The sequence below is a fragment of the Delphinapterus leucas genome, chromosome 4 (genome assembly GCF_059928025.1).
Source record: "Delphinapterus leucas isolate spDelLeu-1000000601 "Yukka" chromosome 4, BTC_Dleu_Yukka2, whole genome shotgun sequence".
Lineage (NCBI taxonomy): Eukaryota > Metazoa > Chordata > Mammalia > Artiodactyla > Monodontidae > Delphinapterus > Delphinapterus leucas.
In genome coordinates, this window is record NC_143132.1 from 49497014 (window position 1) to 49523735 (window position 26722).

General features: G+C 39.7%; 1 protein-coding gene across 2 annotated transcripts in view; it reads left to right on the forward strand.

Moving 5' to 3' along the window:
* NFKBIZ (NFKB inhibitor zeta) overlaps positions 1–12412 on the forward strand; it is a 163286-nt gene extending 150874 nt beyond the window's left edge. Inside the window, exons 12-13 of one of the 2 annotated variants that reach the window (XR_016392985.1) lie at positions 1836–3102; positions 11741–12412. Coding sequence is in view for 1 of the 2 variants with exons in the window: in XM_089910503.1 (XP_089766629.1) it covers positions 1836–1898 (63 nt within the window). In the remaining variant the exon portion in view is untranslated. Of the gene's footprint in view, positions 1–1835 lie in introns of both variants that reach the window. The other variant, XM_089910503.1, reaches the window with a different exon arrangement.
* The last annotated feature ends 14310 nt before the right edge of the window (positions 12413–26722 follow it).

Here is a 26722-nt window from a genome sequence, read left to right on the forward strand (position 1 = left end):
CTTTGCTCTTTTTCTAGTTTCTTTAGGTATAAGTTTAGGTTGTTTATTTGACAATTTTCTTGTTTTTTGAGGTAGACCTCTCTCATTATGAACTTCTCTCTTAGAACTGCTTTTGCTGCATCCCATAACTTTGGAAAGTTGTGTTTCCATTTTCATTTGGCTCCAGGTGTTTTTTGATTCCCACTTTGATTTCTTCATTGACCCGTTGGTTGTTTAGTACATTGTTTAGCCTCCATGTGTTTGTGTGTTTTCCAGTTTTTTTCTTGTTGATTTCTAGTCTTATAGTGTTATGGTAGAAAAAGATGCTTGATATAATTTCAATCTTCTTAAGTTTATTGAGACTTGTTTTGTGGCCTAGCATGTTGATCTATCCTGTGGAATGTTCCATTTGCACTTGAAAAGAATGTATGTACTGCTGCTTTTGGATGGAATGTTCTCTATATATCTACTAAAGTCCTCAGGTCTAATGTGTTGTTTAAGGTTAATATTTCCTTACTGATTTTCTGTCAGTATGGTCTATCCATTGATAAGAGTAGGGTATTAAAACCCTTACTAACATTGTTACCATCAATTTTTCCCTTTATGTTTGTTAGTATTTGCTTTACGTATTTAGGTGCTCCTATGTTGGCTACATATATATATTTTGAGTGTTATATCCTCTTCTTGGATTGATCCCTTGATCATTATGTCCTTCTTTGTCTCTTGTTAATGGTCCTTAAAGTCTATTTTTTCTGATATGAGAATTGCTACTCCAGCTTCCTTTTTCTTTCCAATTGCAGGGAATATTTTTTTTCCCATCTGTTCACTTTCAGTATGTGTGTGTCATTAGATCTGAAGTGAATCTCTTATAGGCAACATATATATGGGTCTTGTTTTTTGTATCCAGTCAGCCACTCTATATCTTTTTAAAAAAGTATATTTATTTATTTCTTTTGGCTGCACCGGATCTTAGTTGTTGCATGAGAGCTCTTAGTTGTGGCATGTGGGATCTTTAATTATGGCATGCAGACTATCAGTTGCAACATGCATGCGGGATGTAGTTCCCCAACCAGGGATCAAACCCAGCCCCCCTGCATTGGGAGAATGGAGTCTTACCCACTGGACCGCCAGAGAAGTCCCAGCCACTCTATGTCTTTTGATTGGAGCATTTGGTCCATTTACATTTAAAGTAATTATTGATTGGTTAGTACTTCTGCCATTTTGTTACTTCTGGTGATTTTTGTAGCTCTTCTCTCTTCCTTTCTTCTTTTAGTCTCTTCCTTGTGGTTTAAGATTTTCTTAAGTGTTATATTTTGATTTCTTTATCTTTTAGGTACTTATTGTAAGTTTTTGGTTTGTTGTTACCATGAGGTTCATATCTATCTATCTATCTATCTATCTATCTATCTATCTATCTATTCCCTCTAGTGTTTAAGCTGATAGTCACTTAAGTTTGAATGCATTCTAGAAGCACTTCATTTTCCCTTCCCAACTCCCAGGTTTTTTGTTTTTGATGTCATATTCTACATCTTTTTATTTTGTGTATCTGTTAACTACTTATTGCAGTTAAAGTTATGATATTTGTATTTTGTCTTTTAATCTTCATACTGGCTTTTTAAGTGATCAATCCAATTCCTTTACCGTATATTTGCCTTTACCAGTGAGATTTCTTCTTTCATATATTTTTGCATTTCTAATTATGGCCTTTTCTTTTCCACTTGAAGAAAACCCTTTAACATTCCCGTAAGACCAGTAATGCACTCTTTTAGTTTTTGTTTGTTTGTTTATCTCTCCAGTCTTTATCTCCATCAATTTGGAATGATTGCATTGCTGAGTTGTAAGTTTTTTCATTTCAGCACTTCAGATACATTATACTACTCCCTTCTGGCCTGCAAGGTTTCTGCTTTAAAATCAGCTGATGGAGGGAGAGGGGGAAGATGGAAGAAGAGTAAGACGTGGAGATCACCTTCCTTCCCACAGATACATCAGAAATACATCTATACGTGGAACAACTCCTACAGAACACCCACTCAATGCTGGCAGAAGACCTCAGACCTCCCAAAAGGCAAGAAACTCCCCACGTACCTGGGTAGGGCAAAAGAAAAAAGAATAAACAGAGACAAAGAATAGGGACGAGACCTGCACCAGTGGGAGGGAGCTGTGAAGGAGGAAAGGTTTCCACACACTAGGAAGCCCCTTCGCTGGTGGAGAGTGCAGGTGGCAGAGGGGGGAAGCTTTGGAGCCACGGAGGAGAGCGCAGCAACAGGGGTGCGGAGGGCAAAGTGGAGAGATTCCTACACAGAGGATCAGTGCTGACTGGCACTCACCAGCCCAAGAGGCTTGTCTGCTCACCCGCTGGGGTGGGCGGGGCTGGGAGCTGAGGCTCGGGCTTCGGTCGGATCGCAGGGAAAGGACTAGCGGCGTGAACACAGCCTGAAGGGGTTAGTGCACCACGGCTACCTGGGAGGGAGTCCGGGAAAAAGTCTGGACCTGCTGAAGAGGCAAGAGACATTTCTTCCCTCTTTGTTTCCCGGTGCATGAGGAGAGGGGATTAAGAGCGCTGCTTAAAGGAGCTCGAGACGGGTGCGAGCTGCGGCTATCAGCGAGGACCCCAGAGACGGACATGAGATGCTAAGGCTGCTGCTGCCGCCACCAAGAAGCCTATGTGTGAGCACAGGTCACTATCCCCACCTCCCCTCCCGGGAGCTTGTGCAGCCCACCACTGCCAGGGTCCCAGGATCCAGGGACAACTTCCCCAGGAGAATGCTCGTCACGCTGGTGCAACGTCATGCTGGCCTCTGCCACCGCAGGCTCGCCCCACATCCGTGCCCCCCACCTCGTGGCCTGAGTGAGGCAGAGCCCCTGAATCAGCTGCTCCTTTAACCCCATCCTGTCTGAGCGAAGAAGAGACGCCCACCGGCGACCTACATGCAGAGGCGGGTCCAAATCCAAAGCTGAACCCCGGAAGCTGTGAGAACAAAGAAGAGAAAGGGAAATCTGCCCCAGCAGCCACAGGAGCATCGGATTGAATCTCCACAATCAACTTGATGTACTCTGCATCCGTGGAATACCTGAATAGCCAACAAATCATCCAAAATTGAGGAGGTGGACTTTGGGAGCAAGGTATATTATTTTTTCCCCTTTTCCTCTTTTTGTGAGTGTGTATGTGTATGCTTCTGTGTGAGATTTTGTCTGTAGAGCTTTGCTTTCACCATTTATCCTAGGGTCCTGTCCATCCGTTTTTTTGTTTGTATGTTTGTTTTTTACTTAAAAAATTTTTTTTCTTAATAATTGTTTTTATTTTAATAACTTTACTTTATTTTATCTTATTTTATATCTTCTTCCCTCCTTCCTTCCTTCCTTCCTTCCTTCCTTCCTTCCTTCCTTCCTTTCTTTCTTTCTTTCATTCTTTCTTTCCTTGCTTCCTTCCTTCCTTCTTTCTTTCTTTCTTTCATTCTTTCTTTCTTTTCTTCCTTCCTTCCTTCCTTTCTTTCTTTCTTTCTTTTTCTTTTCCTCACTTTTATTCTGAGCTGTGTGGATGAAGGGCTCTTGGTGCTCCAGCCGAGAGTCAGTGCTGTGCCTCTGAGGTGGGAGAGCCAACTTCAGGACACTGGTCCACAAGAGAGCTCCCAGCTCCACATAATATCAAACGGTGAAAATCTCCCAGAGATCTCCATCTCAACACCAACACCCAGCTTCACTCAACGACCAGCAAGCTACAGTGCTGGACACCCTATGCCAAACAACTAGCAAGACAGGAACACAGCCCCACACCCATTAGCAGAGAGGCTGCCTAAAATCATAATAAGGCCACAGACACCCCAAAACATACCACCAGACGTGGACCTGCCCACCAGAAAGACAAGTTCCAGCCTCATCCACCAGAACACAGGCACTAGTCCCCTCCACCAGGAAGCCTACACAACTCACTGAACCAACTTTAGCCACTGGGGACAGACACCAAAAACAACGGAACTATGAACCTGCAGCCTGCAAAAAGGAGACCCCAAACACAGTAAGATAAACAAAATGAGAAGACAGAAAAACACACAGCAGATGAAGGAGCAAGATAAAAACCCACCAGACCTAACAAATGAAGAGGAAATAAGCAGTCTACCTGAAAAAGAATTCAGAATAATGATAGTAAAAATGATCCAGATTCTTGCAAATAGAATAAAGAAAATGCAAGAAACATTTAACAAGGACCTAGAAGAACTAAAGAGGAAACAAGCAACGATGAACAACACAATAAATGAAATTAAAAATACTCTAGGGCTTCCCTGGTGGCGCAGTGGTTGAGAGTCCGCCTACCGATGCAGGGGACACGGGTTTGTGCCCTGGTCCGGGAAGATCCCACATGCCGCGGAGCGGCTGGGCCCGTGAGCCATGGCTGCTGGGCCTGCACGTCCGGAGCCTGTGCTCCGCAACGGGAGAGGCCACAACAGTGAGAGGCCCGCGTACCACACACACACAAAAAAACCCCCACAAAATTAATGCACAGAAATCTCTGGCATACCTATACACTAATGATGAAAAATCTGAAAATGAAATTAAGAAAACACTCCCATTTACCATTGCAACAAAAAGAATAAAATATCTAGGAATAAACCTACCTAAGGAGACAAAAGACCTGTATGCAGAAAATTATAAGACACTGATGAAAGAAGTTAAAGATGATACAGATAGATGGAGAGATATCCCATGTTCTTGGATTGGAATAATCAACATTGTGAAAATGACTCTACTACTCAAAGGAATCTACTGATTCAATGCAATCCCTATGAAACTATCACTGGCATTTTTCACAGAACTAGAACAAGAAATTTCACAATTTGTATGGAAACACAAAAGACCCCGAATAGCCAAAGGAATCTTGAAAACGAAAAGTGGAGCTGGAGGAATCAGGCTCCCTGACTTCAGACTATACTACAAAGATACAGTAATCAACATAGTATGGTACTGGCACAAAAACAGAAATATAGATCAATGGAACAGGATGGAAAGCCCAGAGATAAACCCATGCACATATGGTCACCTTATCTTTGATAAAGGAGGCAAGAATATACAGTGGAGAAAAGACAGCCTCTTCAATAAGTGGTGCTGTGAAAGCTGGACAAGTACATGTAAAAGTATGAGATTAGAACACTCCCTAACACCATACACAAAAATAAGCTCAAAATGGATTAAAGACCTAAATGTAAGACCAGAAAATATCAAACTCTTAGAGGAAAACATAGGCAGAACACTCTATGACATAAATCACAGCAAGATCCTTTTTGACCCATCTCCTAGAGGAATGGAAATAAAAACAAAAATAAACAAATGGGACCTAATGAAACTTCAAAGCTTTTGCACAGCAAAGGAAACCATAAACAAGACCAAAAGACAACCTTCAGAATGGGAGAAAATATTTGCAAATGATGCAACTGACAAAGGATTAATCTCCAAAATGTACAAGCAGCTCATGCAGCTCAATAACAAAAAAACAAACAACCCAATCCAAAAATGAGCAGAAGACCTAAACAGACATTTCTCCAAAGAAGATATACAGATTGCCAACAAACACATGAAAGAATGCTCAACATCACTAATCATTACAGAAATGCAAATCAAAACTACAATGAGATATCATCTCACACCAGTCAGAATGGCCATCATCAAAAAATCTAGAAACAATAAATGCTGGAGAGGGTGTGGAGAAAAGGGAACCCTCTTGCACTGCTGGTGGGAATGTGAACTGCTACAGCCACTATGGAGAACAGTATGGAGATTCCTTAAAAAACTACAAATAAAACTACCATATGACCCAACAATCCCACTACTGGGCATATGCCCTGAGAAAACCAAAATTCAGAAAGAGTCATGTACCAAAATGTTCATTGCAGCTCTATTTACAAGAGCCAGGAGATGGAAGCAACCTAAGTGTCCATTAACAGGTGAATGGATAAAGAAGATGTGGCACATATATACAATTGAATATTAGTCAGCCATAAAAAGAAACGAAAGTGAGTTTTTTGTAGTGAGGTGGATGGACCTAGAGTCTGTCATACAGAGTGAAGTAAGTCAGAAAGAGAGAAACAAATACCGTATGCTAACACATATATATGGAATCTAAGGGGAAAAAAAAAAAGGTCATGAAGAACCTAGGGGTAAGACAGGAATAAAGACACAGACGTACTAGAGAATGGACTTGAGGATATGAGGAGGGGGAGGGGTAAGCTGTGACAAAGTGAGAGAGTGGCATGGACATATATACACTACCAAATGTAAAATAGATAGCTAGTGGGAAGCAGCTGCATAGCACAGGGAGATCAGCTCAGTGTTTTGTGACCACCTATAGGGGTTGGATAAGCAGGGTGAGAGGGAGGGAGATGCAAGAGGGAAGAGATGTGGGAACATATGTATATGTATAACTGATTCACTTTGTTATAAAGCAGAAACTAACGCACCATTGTAAAACAATTATACTCCAATAGAGATGTTAAAAAAAATAAAATAAAATCGGCTAATGGCCTTATGGGGGTTCCCTTTTGTGTGACTCATTGTTCTTCTTTTTCTGCCTTTAAAATTTTTTCTTTAGCTTTTTCCATTTTAATTGTGATATGCCTTGGTGTGGGTGTGTTTGGGTTCCTCTTGTTGGTTGTCTCTATGATTCCTGGAACTTGATATCTGTTTCCTTCCTCAGTTTAGGGAAGTTTTCAGCCTTTGTTTTTTTTTTTTTTTTTTGGCTGTGCTGTGTTGCTTGCAGGATATTAGTTCCCTGACCAGGGCTTGAATATGGGCCACATGGCAGTGAAACCACCGAATCCTAACCACTGGACCACCAGGGGATTCTCATCAGCCATTATTTCTTCAAATAATTTTTCTGGCCCTTTCTCTCTTCTCTTTCTGAGATCCCTATAATACAAATATTAGTATGCTTGATGTTGTCACATAGGTTCCTTAAAGTATCCTCATTTAAAAAATTGTTTTCTTTTGCTCTTTTGACTGGGTGATTTCCATCATTCTGTCTTCCAGGTCACTTATACATTCTCTGTAATATATGGTCTCCTGTTGATTCCCTCTAGTGTATTTTTTATTTCATTCTCTGTATTCTTCAGCTCTGGTTGTTTCCTTTCTATATTTTCCAACTCTTTGTTGAAGTTCTCACTGTGCTATTCCATTCTTCTCCAGAGTTCTGTGGATCTTTATGACTGTGGCTTTGAACTCTATCATGTAAATTACTTATCTCTTTTTCATTAGTTTTTTTTTTTTCCCCCCTGGGGTTTTATCTATTCTTTTGTTTGGAACAAATTCCTCTGTCTCCTCATTTTTTTTGGTTTTCTGTGGTTGCTTCTATGAATTAGGTGAAATAGTTACATCCTCTGGTCTTGAAGATGTAGTCTTGTGTTGGAGTATTCCCTATGTAGACTGCATGTGCTCGGTAGCTTTGGCATGCCAACTGGGGCTGGAGCAGGCATGGGTCGGGGGGAGAGTTGCAGGGTACTCTGGGTTGGACCAGGGGTGCCTTGGTGGGACAACTAGAGCTGGAGCAGGTACAGGCTGGGGCTTTCCCAAGGCATGTCAGAGCCACTGCCCTGGTGGGATGGCTGAAGCTGCAGTGGCCACAGTCTGGGCCTTTCCCAGGGTGTGCCAGGGCTGCTGCCTTGGCAGGACAGCTGGCATTGGAGTGGGTGTGGGCCAGGGGCATGCTGAGGTGGTGGCTTTGGCAGACCAGCTAGAGTGCCAGGCCCTTTTGAAACTGCTATCTGAGCTGGGACTCAGAGTGGGTGAGTTTATGCATGAGTCCTTTAAGAGCAGAGTCGAGGTTTCCTACAGTCCTCTGGCTCTCCCAGACTTAAGCCCCATTAGTTTTCAAAGCCAGTTATATGGGCTTATCTTCCAAGTGCTGGTCCCCAGGGGTGGGTTTCCCAATGTGGTTCTTGAACCTTTTGCTCCTTAGAGAGGACCTTTGCATTTATGGCATCCCCTCTTGCTTGTGCATCACTGTGCTGGGGTTTGTATACTGACTAGATTATGAGTCTGTCCTTCCTACCCACCTTGATGTGGTTTTTCTTTATCCTTAATTGTAGATGAGCTGTTCTGCTAGTCTTCAGGTCATTTTCAGAGAGAGTTGTTCTATAAGTAATTGTAGTTTTGTTGTGTCTGTGAAGGAGGTGAGCTCAGGGTATTCTATTCTGCTATTGTGATCCTACTTCCTGATTCTTGGTTCTTACCTTGTCTTCTGAGAAGCCGAATGGATTTTCGTCTAAAATGTGTGCATACAATCCACACTTTTAGACTTCCTTTTCAAGATTTCAGTGTACTCTATTTGGATGTGGGTGTCTAAACCAAATGATCAGTCAAGTTCTCAACTCTGGATTTGGTCCTGGATCTAGCTGTCAGACTTGGATAATGTCCCAATAACTACAGCAAACAGGATGATCTAGACAACACTCCTGTTTTCATAGGTGGATCTTGTGCAATTTCTATCCCCAGGTGTCTGGCAGGAACATTGATGAAGACATCCCTGCGTGTCTATTTGGAACCCAGGAGGCTATGCTGACTGCCAACACTATACACTCCTTTGGCTCCCATGGGTGTGGGAACTTCCTGTTTTTGGCAGAGGACAGAGAAGCTTTTTTTTTTTTAATTAACTAATTTATTTTTATTTATTTATTTTTAGCTGCGTTGGGTCTTTGTTGCTGCGCGCAAGCTTTCTCTGGTTGCGGCAAGCGGGGGCTACTCTTAGTTGGGTGATCGGGCTTCTTATTGCGGTGGCTTCTCTTGTTGCAGAGCATGGGCTCTAGGTGTGCGGGCTTCAGTTGTGGTTTGTGGGCTCTAGAGCGCAGGCTCAGTAGTTGTGGCACACAGGCTTAGATGCTCCGCGGCATGTGGGATCTTCCTGGACCAGGGCTCGAACCCGTGTCCCCTGCATTGGTATGCGGATTCTTAACCACTGGGCCACCAGGTAAGCCCCAGGACAGAGAAGCATTGACTCTCCCTACAAGTCCCGTGTGCCACTAGGTATGGGATTACTCTCCAGGGCTGGGCTCCAGACAGGAAACCTTTCCTTCCATGTTCCACCTTTAACTATGGCAGTCAGTTGCTGTAGGGTTCTGGAATGAGTTGTTGTAGTATTTGTTTAGGTTTTTCTAGCTGTAGAATGAGGTTAATGACAATAGATCAGATGTTGTGCCAGTGTGGGAAGAGAGTTTGAAAGGATCTTTTGAATCATAATGTCCGACACAGACTTAGAGACAGGAAGTGACAGACAGTTCATGGCAGAGCTGGGACTAAATCTAGGTCTCTAGATTCCTAGTCTAGGATTCTTTCCATCTTGCTTTGACCTCTCATAAGTAACTATGTGATCAGAGAAGGGGAATCCAAAATGAATATAAAATAGATTGATTTATGAACTCAGAATTCTTAAGCTTTGCTGTATTGTATATGCAATCTAGCCTCTATATTTCCTTCCTCTAGCTTTCTCTTCAGGCTATTTTCTAAACATTTTGGGGATAAGTTTTCATATACTTCTGAGGTAGAACCTCAGAATTCAACTCATTTTACCTCTAGTCTGTTTCACATGTTTTGGAGTATATGATAGGCATTGTGGTTGTATTTGGTGGGTAAAAGATGATGATAAGACGTAGCACCTGACCTGGAGGTACATACAGTCTAGAAGAGGAAATAAGCATAACTATAATACAGAATGATAGTTGCTATAATAGAAACCTACCTAAGGTACTAAGCAGAGAAAAAGTCCTAAGTGAATAAATTCAGGGCATGGAGCATGGAAGGCAAAGAGATGGGGGTAGGCTCCACAGAGGAGGTAGCACCTAAGTTGGGATTTGAAGAAAAACAGCATTTGGAATAAAAAACTTACTGACTTTAAAAAAATTAAAGTATAATTGATTTACAATATTGTGTTAATTTCAGGTGTACAGCAAAGTGATTTGGTTATATATATACTCTTAAAAAATTATTTTCCATTACAGGTTGTTACGAGATATTGAATATAGTTCCCTATGCTAAATAGTTAATCCTTGTTGTTTATCCGTTTTATATACGGTAGCGTGTATCTGTTAATCCCATACTCCTAATTTATCCCTCCCCTGATTCCTATTTGGTAACCATAAATTTATTTTCTATGTCTGTGAGTCTGTATCTGTTTCATAAATAAGTCATTCGTACTAGTTTTTAGATTCCACGTACACATGATGTCATACGGTATTTGTTACTGACTTGCTTTTTTTTTTTTTTTTTTTTTTTGCGATACGCGGGCCTCTCACTGTTGTGGCCTCTCCCGTTGCGGAGCAACAGGCTCCGGACGCGCAGGCTCAGTGGCCATGGCTCACGGACACAGCCGCTCCGCGGGATGTGGGATCTTCCCGGACCGGGGCACGAACCCATGTCCCCTGCATCGGCAGGCGGACTCTCAACCACTGCGCCACCAGGGAAGCCCTACTGACTTGCTTTTAATTCATGCTTCTACTCGGGTACTACTTTATTTAAGCATAACAAAAATTATATTGCTAATGCTTCCAAAAGATACTGATCAGATAGGTACAATTGGAACTTAGGTTGCATGCAGAACAGCTCATCAGGAAAGTTTAGGACTTGGCTCAGATACTGTTTAAGTAACAACTATTATTGATGAAGCTAATGGCAAGCACTGCTGTCCCTATAGCCAGAAAACAGATGGATATGGCCGTAAAGGTTAGTCAAGTAACAATCTTGTTAATATTTTTTGAGCATTTATCATGTGCTGTACTTTATGTATGTTACAAGCATTATGTTATTTAATTCTTATACTAACCATATATAGCAGGTACCAGAATTTTTATAGGTGAGAAAACAGAAGTTAAGAGAGGTTAAGAAATAAATTTGCCTAAGGTCAGAGAGCTAGAAAGTAGTGAGACAGAATTTGAACTCAGGAGTATCTCCTTCCAGGGACTGAACTGTTAACTCCTACCCTGTGCCATGGTTGGAAAAGAGTTGGAATGTAAACCAGAATTTATCTGGATCCTTTAAATCTCCCCCATAGAAGTTCTAGCCATGAGAACATGCTAGGGACATGGGATTAGACTTATCAGCAAACACTTGCTGAATTTCTGCAAAGGCCTTAACATTCTGTTAGGCCCTATAATGAATGCAGAGAAACCTGAACTTAAGTCCTGGAGGATGAAACTCACATCAAGGAAATGAGGCCCTGGGAGGATAAGCTCTTTGCCCAAGGTCCATGGCTGGTGAGTGAGACCCAACACTTGAATTTGACTTTTAACACTAGAACTAGTGCTTTTTCTTCTACAATTTCTAGGCAGATTTTGGCTTTCATAAACAGAAGAGTTAGCCCCTGTAGGACTGGAACCTAAACAAACATCTGTCACAACTTTTAGGGTCAAGGTTTCATTGTATTTTTTTTTTTTTCTGACTTGAGATATCCTTTTCCTTAAGTCTACTAATTCCGGTGGTACCGGAAAAGAGATGTTTGAGACTGTGAGCCAGAAAGATTTCTAAGCCCCTGTTTGATATGACCTCTCACTCTCTTTTCTACCATACTTCAACCCTGATCCATGAACTACTTGATATTAAAAAAGAAAAAAGGAGAGAGAAAGATCTGCCTGCTAACTTTTCAAATCAAGCTGGTGTACGTTCTTTCCATGTTTGAATAACAATACACCGACATAATGAGCTAGACTAATTTTCATATAGGGCAGAGTTAACAAAATTTATGGTTGAAAGACAACTGTATTTCTGAAATTGTATTTCTTAACTTTAGTGAGAAAAATGAACAAAGTAAACATTAAGTTGAAAGCTAGAAGAAGCCGGAAAAGGAGACTGGGGCTGCGTGATATTCTGGAAAGCTGGTGGGACCATTTGATTCATGAATTCAGAGCTGTGAAAGTTTTGTGCCTCATTTTATGTGGTCACACAATGGTACCTTGGGGTGTAGCCAAGACAAGCTTAATGGCCAACCAGTGACTGAAGGGATTTTACAAAGAAAAATCTTTCTCTACCCCTGAGCTCTTACTGTTAGAATTTCATTTGAGTCTGAGATTTTTCAAGAGTTTTAAAACATAGTTATCCTTTAAAGTAGTAGCCTGCCGTATGCTTGCTTAATATCTCAGTGATTGGCTAATAATTCATTTACATTTAATTGGGTTATGGATTAGTAGATCCAAGTCTTGGATTATCAAGCAAGAATGACCTTAGGTATCACCAAGTCCAATCCTCTCACTTTATAGATGAGGGAATTGAGGCCATGAGAGGTTAAATGATTTGCATAAGATTAATTAGAAGGGGGAATGAGAAATAAGGATTTCTTATTCCATGTACTCCTTTGAAAGATTGTTTTTTTTTACTTGTACAGGAATACATAAATACATATATATGTGTGTGTGTATATCTGTGTATTTTCTTCATAAAAATTTATATGATATCAAACCATGAAGGATGAAAAGATTAAAGTCCTCTTCCTCCTTTTCTCTTCCTCTGTGTAAATATTATTGGGCCCTTTTCTACTCACTTATGTACATAGATGCATACATAAAAAATAATGAAACATCATTTAAAAATATTAATAGAGCTCACATTTCATGTGTTCTGTAGCTTTCTTCATTTTATTTGTAAAATTTATATTTTTTGAATAAAGAATATATATATGTATGTATATGTAAATTCAAAAGGTTTTTAAAAAGTGAAAAGTCTCTCACCTCCCTCTGAGTCTTAGTCATATAGTTTTCCCTGGAGGCCACCAGTATTACCAGTTTCTTGTGTAGCTACCCAGAGGGATTCTTTGTTCATATAAGTCTTTACCCCCTGTTTTTAAAAATAAATTATAGCATACTATATATATATATATATAGCACCTTACTTAAAAAATTAATATTTCTTGGAGTTATTCCAGATTAGCAAATGAAAAGCCTTCTTTTTCTTTTAACGACTGCAGCAGTGTAGTATGTAGTACAGTTCCATAATCATTTTATAGGTAGTACTGCATGGTATTGCATTATGTGAATTTTTCATAATTTATTTAACTTGCTACCTACTGATATAGTTTGTTTTCAATATTTCCCCATTTAAAAATCATTGCATTGCATAACTTTATGTATAGCATGTATCACACATTCCAAATAACTTTTATAGAACAAATTCCTGGAAGTGGCATTTCTGGGTCAAATGCGTGCATTTGTAATTTTGATAAGATATTACCAAATTGCCCTTCATGGGGGTTGTATCAATCTACCTCTCTCTAGCAATACAGGAGATGAAACTTGCCTTCCCATGACAGTACATAGAAATTTACCACATTCCTTATCACGCCTCCTAGGTCTTCCACAGAATGGCTGTCCATAGTTTAAGTAATCCCTTACTGATGGACATTTAATTTATTTCAAAATTTTGAGTATTACAAACAATGCTGCCTTGAACATTTCGTGTGCCAGTTTGTGAACATCTTTCTAGGAAACACCTACAAGTGGAAACCTTGCTTCAAAGGATATGCACATGTTATGTTTTAACAAATAATGCCAAATTTCTCCATGAATAGGCTGAAGCAAATCATGCACCCCCAAAAGTATAACAGGGTATCGACTTCCACATATTCTCACCCAAATTAGGTATCATCAATTCATTTAATTTTTGCCACTTTGATTGAAATGTTGAAAATGAAAATAGGGCTTGAATTTTTCCTTCTCTGATACTAGTGATGTTGAACATATTTTCATATAATTACCGCTTGAAAAGGGTAGTCAGTAAGAGCAAAGTCCTGGAGTGAGATTGTCTGGATGTGACCCTGGTGTTCTCACTTTATTGCTCTTTGTAAGAGCCAACCAAGGGCAGGCTACTTCACTCTCTGTGCCTCACAGGGATGTTGTGAGGATTTCATGAGCTAATAGTTGCAAAGTGCCTATACCATAATTTATTTGATTCTCCCGTTTAATGTCACTGGAGAAAATGTATATGTAGGCAGTACATGTACTCCTGTTCAGTTACGTGGAGACTTCTCTCATCTTTTCAATTTCTTTTTAAATGCCCTTCATTTTTCTTTATTTACATCTTACACATTTCTTTAACTTTACTCCTAGGCTTGTCTGATTGCCAAAAGAGTTGAACACACTATAGTTAAAGAAGAAATAATTTTTAATAAAATAATAAACGTTCCTGCTATTTAGTACTGAGTCATTGTGTTGATAGTTTATACAATGTTACAATTTTCAGGTTACTTTTATTACGATGTGTCCTGGCCCTAGAGCCCAGTATAATTAGGTCTGGATTCAAATCCTAGTTCTGATTTTAACACGTTTTTAATGAGTCTTTTGACTATGCCGTTTCACCTCTTTGGACCAAGTTTCCTTACTAGAAGTAAGGGAATTAGACTATGCTATCTTAAGGTCCCTAAAATTTTATTATTCTTCATATTCAAAAGACCCAACTGTCAAAGAGCCTGACCTGTGGGTCGTGGCCAAGTTATCACAAGCTCTTCAGAAGGAAATTCTATGAACATAGGGTAAAGTGAACAAGAGATTAAAAATTCATCTCCCACACAATGCTCCTTTAACAGGATGTGTACTTCTTTTGCAAAAGTGATTCCTTATTTTCTTCCACAAATTCATGACCAGTGCACACCTCAGAGACCTAGTTCAAAGCCCCTCTCTAGAAGGCACCCCCTTATTGGCCTCCTTTGATGTGCCAAATGCCACACCGAGGGAGGGAATTCACTGTACAAATCACCACACAATAGAATGTTGATATTCATTACTATGGGGAAGATGTAGAACTTGATAGGGTTTAAGTCCCAGGAAAAACTTGGAGGGGGCTTGAAGTAAAATGCCACTGTGTGAAACTTGGGCCCATGACCTTTTCCTGGGACTGGTGTGGTCCAATGGCTGCAAATATTAAGTCAACTCAAACTGAATTGAGCAAATGATCTCCTTTAATAAAACTGGCACCTTGAACATCCTCAGATTACATTTATAATGTTATGTTTGGATCTGTGAAGTGTTAACTCTGTAAGGAGGCTGGTGGAGAGGCATATAGGAGGAGGAATGCTAGAGAGTAGTAGTGAGGCAAGGGTGTAACCCCAAGGTATATCCCCTCCTTAGGAAGAGAAACCTTGGGAGTCTTTGGGTAGGAGTAACAAAGAGTTAGTTGCTATGAAAGCTGGGATGTGTTTGGTCTGGCATTTGCCCTGGGCTGTTGTATCCTCTCTCTAGAGCGGTCTTGAAGCTAGGAAGTCGAACAGATGGTAAGGACCCAATTAGGTGTCTGAGGGACAGAGAGAAAGAAGAACAGAGGTAACATTGCAAATAGGACAGGAGTCCAGAAGGATAAGCCACACCTGCTGAGGTGAGAGAAGAATGAGGAAATTAAAAAACAGCATGTTGGGTGGGACCCACAGATTTTTCAGTCAACTAAATAAATGCTTTTCTTGGAGTGTGGACTAGATGTTATCTAGTTAGTCACCTTTTAGCTGCAAGCTGGGCTTTCTCACTCCTCCTCATAACTTTCCCCCTCATTTAATTACTAAAATACTCCACATTTATACATCATCATTGATGTGCTATTTACTAACATTGATGTGCTCTCTGACCTTAAAGAGTTTACAGCCACAGTCAACCAACCAGAGCAGTATATAATTTTACTTGTTCCTATCTTTCCTCTCCAAGCCCCATAATCTTATTTGTTAAGCAAACTCTTATGTGTGGCTTGCCATGTTTCAGGTAGTTTTCCAGATATTACAGATGCTTACACACTTAATGTTCATAAAACCCTTTGGGGTATGTGCTATTATTATTCTCATTTTATCTATAAGGAAACTGTGGGGAATAGAAGTTGAGTAACTCTCCTAAGGTCATATAGCTAGTAAGTGGCAGAGTTGAGAATTGAACCAGGGACTCTGGCTCCAGAGTCCACAGTCTTAACAATTTAATCATGTTGCATGGTCTTGAATTTGGATTGGTATTTGTTCACACACACACAAAAAAGAAAAATATTTGAATGATGGATGCAAGATCTAATTTGAACTAATTTACTGTTGGAGAGGAAAATAGTTCATTTTCTTTTCCTTTTTTTAAAAAATAAGAGCCAGTTGCTTCTAAGTTGTTTTTGAACCTACATCATGTTTTCACTGTGCAGGAAATGACTTGGGAGCATAGGGTGCAATGAGGGAATGATTTAAGTGTCCATTAGGGTTTCTTTCAAAGCTCAGATGATTTCTGTGAAGCCAAAAGAAAAGATACTGCTCTTGTGTTCTCCGGGGCTAAAGTGATCCCCAAATCTGCTATTCTCTACGTGGTTTTGCTCTTTTACTTATTAAACAACTGCCGATGGGATACCATTTATGCACCATTACTGTGCCAGTTGAGATGGGGATCCATGTACATGATCCAAATACACGCATGGTATCTGCCATTAATGAGATTAAAATTTAATGAAGGAGAATAAACACACACACACACCACCTTTAAATAACATTCACAAATCTAGCAGTATGTAAGCAAGCACCCAAACAAGGAATTCAGTGGGTAAACTTTATGGAAAGCCTGGCTTTGACTACATGGGGAGACAACATGTTGAATTTACATGCCTCGCAGATTCTCTTAGTCTCATCTGTTTCAAAGACTTTGACCTTTTCCATTCATCTGCTCTGCCTCAGCTACTGAGCCTGAAAGAGTCTGTGGTCTATGAGATTCTACCACCCAAGACTGACCAGCTCCATGCCTGGACCCTCTGGCTCCTCCTACCACTTTGAGACTTGTATGGAATATCACACTATTTAGCATGGGCTCTATCTTCCTAAGCAGCTCTTAATGGGTCCAGAAGATACAACCAAGAAGAGAGTTGACTTTGGCAAAAGAAAAATAGGAGCTGGAGAGGATTTGGGCTGATATGTATTCCTTCCCTTTCTTCCTTTAAAAGACTCATCTAAGACATTTTCTCTGACCAAACTGTCTAGAGACATTCTGGGTAGCTGAGTATGTGACCTGCCAAGTGACTGAGATTTTTCAAGCTCATAGTGAAGTAGAAGCCATTGTTGATACCTGGTTGGTGATTGTTACTGGCTGGTCGCTGTTTATTGGTGTTGTGGTTATTATGGAGATGTTTATCTCTTCTTGCTTGTCATCTTTCCCTGTCTCCCTTTCCTTTTCTTCACTCTTGTCCCAGGATTGTACCTCCCTAAATAGAGAAATATCCCATAATCATTGCCCCAGTTTCTGTTTTCTAGAAGTTTTGGAGTAAGACAGAAGAGAGGACAATCTTTGAAGAGTACAGAATATACAAAAGAATGATCTGGATTGAGAACATTTATGTTGGGAATAGCTGCAGTCAAATTTTAGAGGGCCATGCTGAGAGACATATGGATTCTTGGAAGGTTTTTGAGAGGGGTGTCATAGTGGAAACTGGGATTTAGGTAGGTAGACCAGGTTGAAATAAAAACTGGATTGGCAGAGGTGGGGAGAACTGGAGGCCGGAAGACTAGTTATGATTTTTTTTTAACATCTTTATTGGAGTATAATTGCCTTACAATGTTGTATTAGTTTCTACTGTATAACAAAGTGAATCAGCTATATGCATATGTGTATCCCCATATCCCCTCCCTCTTGCGTCTCCCTCCCTCCCACCCTCCCTATCCCACCCCTCTAGAGGGTCACAAAGCACCGAACTGATCTCCCTGTGCTATGCGGCTGCTTCCCACTAGCTATCTACCTTACGTTTGGTAGTGTGTATATGTCCATGCCTCTCTCTCGCTTTGTCACAGCTCACCCTTCCCCCTCCCCATGTCCTCAAGTCCATTCTCTATGTCTGCAACTAGTTATGATTTAAATGTGAGGATGAATGTAGGACCAAGCGGTAGAAATTAAATGGTAGATGAGGAACCTTAGGAAGGCCTTAAGCTATCTTGGTAAAATAAGAAGTCATTCACTAGATGTGAGTAAGAGGAAGGTACAATTAGGGGGATGAGCAAGAGGAGAATGTCAGTGTACCCTCCTGAGGTCACGCTCCTGAGCATCCACGGTTCAGACTGGGTCATGGTGCTTTATGCTGGGCCTGGCTGTGTGGCTGTAGGTCTTCCTGTTTTCCATCAATATGCTTCTAGGACACACACAGAAATTCTCATTTCATGATGAGTTGTGTACTATAAAAAAATTGCCGGAAGACTGATCAGATATTTACATGGTCTATTCAGTTTGGATCTTGTTAATGAAATTTTGTTAATCTTATAAATTAATTTGTAAACAGATTAGTATTGATCTGTTAAATTTTGCTAATTAAAACTACTACTACTATGGAAACTGTTATTTACAGTACTTTTTAAAGAACAAACAGATGAGCCCTGTGGTTATATAGCAGTTGGCTTTTCTTGCAAAGCCACAGTAACCACTGAACACTCATGCACTCATGACTTTTGTCTAGATCTTGCTCTTCATGAGGAGGCAGAAGTGGGCGGAGCCAGCCACGTATTCATTCTGGATCTGAAATGCCAAAGTGTGTGCTCAGTTTATTTTTTGTAATCCTTAACTACATTTAAAAATACTTTTGATTACTTTTGTGTTGTTGAGTACTTTATACACTGGCCAGTTATTGAACACTTGAGTTTGTGATGAAGTTCCTTGTGTCCAAGATTGTTTGTTTGCGTAGAAGGGAGAATACTTAATGTTCCAAAACATTACTTGAGTATAGTTTATATGCTGAGGCAGGTAGGCAGAGGTAAACTATAAACCAGGGGAGATAATATATCTACACAGACTCTGAGATAAGGCTACTCAAAAAAGCCTTAAGTTAAAGCAAACAAACAAACCAGAAATATGAAGTGTTTGATTGGTTGTGCATGATATTATGGTTTCCAGGGACTTGGAGTGTTGTCTGGCTAGTGACTCAGGAGTCTGCTTTTGACTCAGCTAGTTGGTCTTTCTGTGGTGGCACAGGTGCCAAAACGCATCCTTTTTCAAGGGGTGGTATTCCAATAGAGGTGCCCCATTTGTCTTTATGTTGATGTGGCGATCGTCATGCTTATGATGGGACCTCATTTCCTTTGAACCCTCACAATTGTTCTTGCAGAGATCAAGCCTGACCCAGAGGTGAGTGTCTCAGCTGCTTTTTGGCTGTATTTATTGGTAAAGAGTCAGCTCTTTGTCATCGGTAACCAACTGGTTTCAGTTTCATCACAGGAAGCTGTGAGCCAGGAAGAGCATTTAGAAATCAACCAAAGGCTTGTGGGAAGTCTGACCAGTGTCATAGGTGGATGGCTGAACAGGGCTGAGGGAGTTTCAGAAATGGGGGGAATTTCAAAAGTGGAGGGAACGTCATAGTTTGAAGTGATGGAGGATGGGCAAAAAACAACAAAAAAACAAGCCATCTTAGCAAGGAAGTGTGAGTACCAGGAACATATGGAAGAAAACTGAAGAAGACACAAACTTTAAAAAAAAAACTCTTATACACAGGGGAAAGTACATGCTATGAGTTGGCTCTATTAACCACCAAGATGCCTGTGCCAGAAGCTTTTAAAAAGTTGTTACAAGGTCATGGAAACTCTCTCGGCTTACTTTCCTTCAAGTCATTTCCAATCTTTCTACACATCAACTTACCTCAGTCCCCAGACCTGCTTGGCTGTCTCACCTTGTCTAGGCTCAGTGGCATTTGGCTTAGGTCAGAACCACGATAAGTAGACCAATTAACCTCACACAATGCTGCCTGCAATAAATATCTGTTGGCATCATAAGTCTCATTCATGGACAAGATGTTTCCTGTATCTGAGCTGCCCATGCCCCAGAATACAGATGTACAGTATTTATTGCTCTATCTGACCTGTTAAGAAAGTTTTCTTTCTATGAAAAAAACATAAAAACAAAATTAAATGAAACTTGACTTACCAACCCATCAACCAGCCCATACATCCAAATCCCCCAGGATCCTCACCTCTAGAGAGTAATTGCAGGGACCCTGAAGTAGGCTGCCTAGATTCCCAAGGCGAATACCCACTGAGGAGTCTCCTAGGCTGCAGCTGCTGATCTCTACTTCAGCTGCAGGTGAGAAAGTGCTGCTGAGCCAGCAGGCTGCTTCACAAATGCTCAGCTGGCCTCTGAGCCTTGCTCGTGCCAGCTTTTCAAGTGACCTGATTATATTTCTAAATTTACAGAACTGACATTTGAAAGTTGTCCAAAAGTTGCTCTGAAAAGCACTGGTATTAGCTTTGGGTTCGAGGATTTGCCATTCTGTCTTTTTTTTTTAATATAGAAGAATGAGACAGAAATGGGGCTTCCACCAGCACCCCTTGACAGATAATCAGTGGCCTCCTTGCCAAGTCCAGTTGTGTTTAATTCTTCTCTAAACTCCTCCATGGGAATCTGTGCCATGTACACCATCTTTTTCACCACTCCTCTCTTTCATTTCTTACCTAGTGGTATTTCCTAAAACCTGACCCTAAGTACTCTGCTTTATCTTTCTATACTTTCTTCCCTGGAGACTAGGTTTATTTTGATTCCAACTCTCACTTCTCTGTAGAGAATGCTTGCCTCCGTTTATCCAGCTCCAGATTTTCACCTGAACTCTAATACTTATTTATAGCTGCCTACCTTGATGACTTCATCATTATGACATCATTTGGAGAACATTATATTCCAGGCTGAACTTATTTTTCCTTAAAGCTTCCCCACAGAGAAAGACAAATATATCACTTATATGTGGAATCTAAAAAAGTGATACAAATGAACTTATTTACAAAACAGAAATAGACTCACAGACATAGAAAGCAAACTTATGGTTACCAAAGAGGAAGGGGGCCAGAGGGATAAATTAGGAGTTTGAGATGAACAGATACATACTACCATATATAAAATAGATAACCAACAAGGGGTTATCTATTTATAGATAAAGGAACTATATTCAGTATCTTGTAATAACCTATAATGGAAAATAATCTGAAAAAATATATAACTGAATCACTTTGCTGTACACTGGAAACTTACAAAACATTGTCAATCAGCTATACTTCAATTAAAGAAAAAACCTTCTTCAATTTACTCCCAATTTTATATTTCTAAGCCTGGAATAAGATAGATTATCTTTTAGTCCCTATATACATTTAATACCTTGTTCTATCAAATCTTATTTTAAATAGTTCTTTACTTTGTTCTCTTTTTCTTTAATTTTCATTGCCACCCTCCAAGCCTCATGTTCTTAAATAATAACCTCAACTAATCTTCCTACTGCTAGATGTATCCTCTTCAAACATCATCTTTACTGTGAAACTCTTTGTTGTTCTCCATGGCCTACAGGGCAAAGCAAAAACTCCTAGTCTAGTCTGCTCTAATAACCTACATATCCAACCTTATTTTTCCTAGCCAGCTGGGGAGACCTGAATTGTGGTGACTCACAGAGAGGTGGGCTTGATACGGAGGAGGTGGAATGTATTATACAGGCAGCTGTCAGCTCACCAGTGCAGATTTCTCAAATTCCATATTGAGTTGGTTCATTGTCCCATCAATGTTGGGCACCAGAAGTGAACTACGTACTTGGGTAAAGTAGCCTGGTGCAACTTTCAGATAAGTACTTGGTCTCTGTTGTGCTGATGCCAAATGACATGGGAAGGCAGAAAATGGAAGTAGGATTATGCTATAGCAGGCTGGATTTGAGTTAGACAAAGGAGTTCTCTCCTTTGTCTAACTCAAATCCTGTCCTCAAATCTTAACTCTATCTCTCCTGTCGAGGAGATACAGGACCAGGGGACCAAGTAGAGGTTATTTTTCCCATTCCTTAAACCAGCACCAAAGCCTTTCCTGACTGACTGATCCCCTTCCTTGACTTATTTTTCCCCATAGCAGTTATTCCATCTGACACATCCTATATTTTACTTGATTATTATTTGTCTCCCCCACTAGAATGTAATCTCCATGAGGGCAGGGATTTTTTTTGTTTGTTTTGTTCACTGCTGTCTCCCCAGTTCCTAGAACCATAACTGGCAAAAGATACATGCTCAATATTTACATACATCTTTGTATATATTTATAAATATTTGTTAAATGAATAGACTCACTAGTGTAAAATCTTATTTACTTATTGGGCAGTCTGATTGCTTCTACCTTCAAACACATTAAATTTATTTCTCTTCTTAGTGATTCCTTATGCTGTTCACCTGCCTGGAACTTTCTACCTCCTCTTTGACTATCCAAATTTCACCCCATCTTCATGCCAGGCCTGGAAGACTTCCACGCCACCTTCTTTTCTTCTAGTATTTAGTTAATACACATCCTTGGGAACTGAGAAGCTAGTACCTCAGAGGCCCCAGCTCCCTGCTTCTTCTTGGGCTACCTTGAGGTTACCACAGTAGCAAACACAAGAATCTTGGTAATTTTGATTTGCATACTCAGTGCCCCTTCTGGATCTAGGAACTTCATTCTCAGCAAAGCTAAACCCTCACTCACTCAATATTTCTTTTAAATTCCAAGGGATGTGCCAATAGGTAAATAAGAAGGGGAAGGATTTCGTGACAGAGAGGGCTTCTTCCAAAGTAGAGTTTAAGAGAAGGGTTTAGAAGTAGATATCCCCACTGGCAAAAACTGACTAATCTTTTCAAAAAATTTAAAAATTTTTTATTTTTAAAAAAAATTTTATTTTATATTGGAATATAGTTGATTTACAATGTTGTATTGATTTACAATGTTGTGTAGAGCAAAGTGATTCAGTTATACGTGTACATATATCTATTCTTTTTCAAATTCTTTTCCTATTTATGTTATTACAGAATACTGAGTAGAGCTCCCTGTGCTATACAGTAGGTCCTTGTTGTTTATCTATTTTATATATAGTAGTGTGTATATGTTAATCCTAAACTCCTAATTTATCACTCCCCTCACCTTTCCCCTTTGGTAACCATAGTTCGTTTTCTAAGTCTGTGAGTCTGTTTCTGTTTTGTAAATAAGTTCATTTGTATCATTAAAAACTGACTAATCTTGAGCCCTAGATGAGTTATGGTAAACCTTTGAATGCATTGAACTCTAGTTGAACTTTTCTGATGAGGACTGTGTCTGGAGTAAACCAATGGAAGACTATATTTGCAAATACAAATTTATACATAAAGTATTGCGGAGGGCTATATGTTTTCCATTAAAGAGTGGGTTTAAAAAATTATTAGCTGACCACAGAGACCTGGGAGTAGCATATGAAAGAGAATTCTAGGGGAGCTACTTTGCAAACTAGAGGAATGTGGTATCACTTTTACTTCTTTCCCATGGTGATCGCATAGTGTGTGACAAGTAAAGATTGACTTCTACACAGAGATGAAGCATTTCCCAAGACCAATAGGGAGATTAATCTCACAATGATCTAGGATAGGTTAATGTTCTTCCTCCCTTTATTCAGCTTTTAGAAAATGGCTTATAATTTTTGTCTTCAGAGATGTATGGTTGCTTTCCATGAACAATAACCCACTAGGCCAGGTTTGGCTTAATGTTCTGACAGGTTCCAGCTCTAGCAGAGGTAGCATAATCCATCACCTGAGAGCACATGAGGCTGCACCAGATTTGAAGAATAGAAGTCAGGAACAATCAAAGGGCATGTAGATACTGAGGTGAAGTGCTGATTTGGAAACACAATTTTAATGTGAGTCTTCCTGGCCTGGCATGAAGATAGGCCTCCTGGGGAAAATTTCATCCTTTTATCTTTGAGATATACTATGAGAAAGGTTCTGTGGGTAGCTTCCTTTCCAGACAAAGAGAAACTGATAGACATTGGGCTGATGATTTTCTCATGGCCAAAGAGGCCAACGCAACAATCCTGGGTACTTGAGTGGTGGTGAGATGAGGAGAAGCAGGTGCTTCATATATTGAGCATCTCACCTCCCAGCATGAGATCAGCAGCCACCTTTGAACCTTTGGTCCTTTCAAATCAAATACTGGCAATTTCACTTTGATTATAGGGCCAATTACTTTTTCCTACTATAATCTTCTAAGTATTCAACCAGATTATGTAAAATTGCAATTAACAACCTGTGAGATCTGTCTTTTCTACAGACTTTGAGCACCAGCAGCATTCTAGTTTCTAGCTGTTGGATGAGTTAGAACTGATGATGACTCTATAGCAAAACTGAAACAAACTATCTTCATCCCAACTGACATTTTAAAGATGTCTATTTAATACTCCTACATTATTAAAGCAAGTAGTTGAATGGGAGAGCAAGATGGGCCTTACAGCAATGCATACTTTTTTGACTGAGGAAGAAGCAAGCAGGTGATTTCCCTCATATTCTTATCCTTATGGTACATGGTGAAGAAATAAATGCTGTGGAATCAATGTTATAAAAGCTGGGGCTCCATAACGTATTTTGAATATCTTATGTGGATCTGGGTCTAACCCAGGCATAGTGAGAAGCAAAGAGAGGAGTCACCTAATGTTATATTGTTACTTACACCTGCCCCCCCCCCCTGATTCCTTCTTATTCTTGTGAACAGAGATTTTTGAATCCAAAAGTAGGACTCACTTGTTTGAACCTGGTATTCTAGGTCAAACTGTACCCACTATGTTTTCCATAGAGTAGTCCCTGTGTAGCTATGCCAAACGGTTTCATTTGTTTTACCAAGAATGGAAATGATCCAGAACTGATCAAAGCTTGGACTTGCCACTTTAGAGCAGGGTCATTCCTTAAGTTGGCATAGAACCTCAAGTCTCTTTCGCTTTTCTGCTTCTTGGAAGTTGAGAGAATTTACAAAGCTGAAAAAAGAATGATGTTGTCCTAGAAAGAATTGAAGTTGTTCTTATCTTGCCCCTTGGTATACCATTCATTATAAGGTTACATATTTCCCCAAGGCAGGGTGGGAAAAGGTTTCTGAAGGCAGGGTGAGAAGGAAGCTTGTTGGTGAATGAGGGATGAAGAGTTGGTAGAGATAAAAGGAGAAGGACTACATTCTCACCACTATTATGCAACATAATTTTGGAAGTTTTAGCCACAGCAATCAGAGAAGAAAAACAAATAAAAGGAATCCAAATCAGAAAAGAAGAGGTAAAGCTGTCACTGTTTGCAGATGACATGATACTATACACAGAGAATCCTAAAGATGCTACCAGAAAACTACTAGAACTAATCAATGAATTTGGTAAAGTAGCAGGATACAAAATTAATGCACAGAAATCTCTGGCATTCCTATACACTAATGATGAAAAATCTGAAAGTGAAATCAAGAAAACACTCCCATTTACCACTGCAACAAAAAGAATAAAATGCCTAGGAATAAACCTACCTAAGGAGACAAAAGACCTGTATGTAGAAAACTATAAGACACTGATGAAAAAAATTGAAGATGATACAAATAGATGGAGAGATATATCATGTTCTTGGATTGGAAGAATCAACATTGTGAAAATGACTATACTACCCAAAGCATTCTACAGATTTAATGCAATCCCTATCAAACTACCCTATCAAAATAAAAATTTTCACTATTGGTATGGAAACACAAAAGAACCCAAATAGTCAAAGCAATCTTGAGAATGAAAAACGGAGCTGGAGGAATCAGGCTCCTGTACTTCAGACTCTACTACAAAGCTACAGTAATCAAGACAGTATGGTACTGGCACAAAAGCAGAAATATAAATCAATGGAACAGGATAGAAATCCCAGAGATAAACCCACACACATATGGTCACCTTATTTTTGATAAAGGAGGCAAGAATATACAAAGGAGAAAAGACAGCCTCTTCAATAAGTGGTGCTGAGAAAACTGGACAGCTACACGTAGAAGAATGAAATTAGAATACACTCTAACACCATACACAAAAATAAACTCAACATGGATTAAAGACCTAAATGTAAGGCCAGACACTATAAAACTCTTAGAGGAAAACATAGGCAGGACACTCTATGACATAAATCACAGCAAGGTCCTTTTTGACCCACCTCCTAGAGAAATGGAAATAAAAGCAAAAATAAACGGATGGGACCTAATGAAACTTCAAAGCTTTTGCACAGCAAAGGAAACCATAAACAAGATGAAAAGACAAGCCTCAGAATGGGATAAAATATTTGCAAATGAAGCGACTGACAAAGAATTAATCTCCAAAATTTACAAGCAGCCCATGCTGCTCAATATCAATAAAACAAAAAATCCAATCCAAAAATGAGCAGAAGACCTAAAGAGACATTTCTCCGAAGAAGATATACAGATTGCCAACAAACACATGAAAGGATGCTCAACATCACTAATCATTAGAGAAATGCAAATCAAAACTACAATGAAGTATCATCTCACACCAGTCAGAATGGCCACCGTCAGAAAATCTGCAAACAATAAATGCTGGAGAGGGTGTGGAGAAAATGGAACCCTCTTGCACTGTTGGTGGGAATGTAAATTAGTACAGCCACTATGGAGAATAGTATGGAGATTCTTTAAAAAACTAAAAATAGAACTACCATATGACACAGCAATCCCACTACTGGGCATATACCCTGAGAAAACCATAATTGAAAAAGAGTCATGTACCACAATGTTCATTGCAGCTCTGTTTACAATAGCCAGGATATGGAAGCAACCTAAGTGTCCGTTGACAGATGAATGGATAAAGATGTGGCACATATATACAACTGAATATTACTCAGCCATAAAAAGAAACGAAATTGAGTTATTTATAGTGAGGTGGGTGCACCTCAAGTCTGTCATACAAAGTGAAGTAAGTCAGAAAGAAAAACAAATACAGTATGTTAACACATATATGTGGAATCTAAAAAAAAAAAGGTTCTGAGGAACCTAGGGCAGGACAATAATAAAAA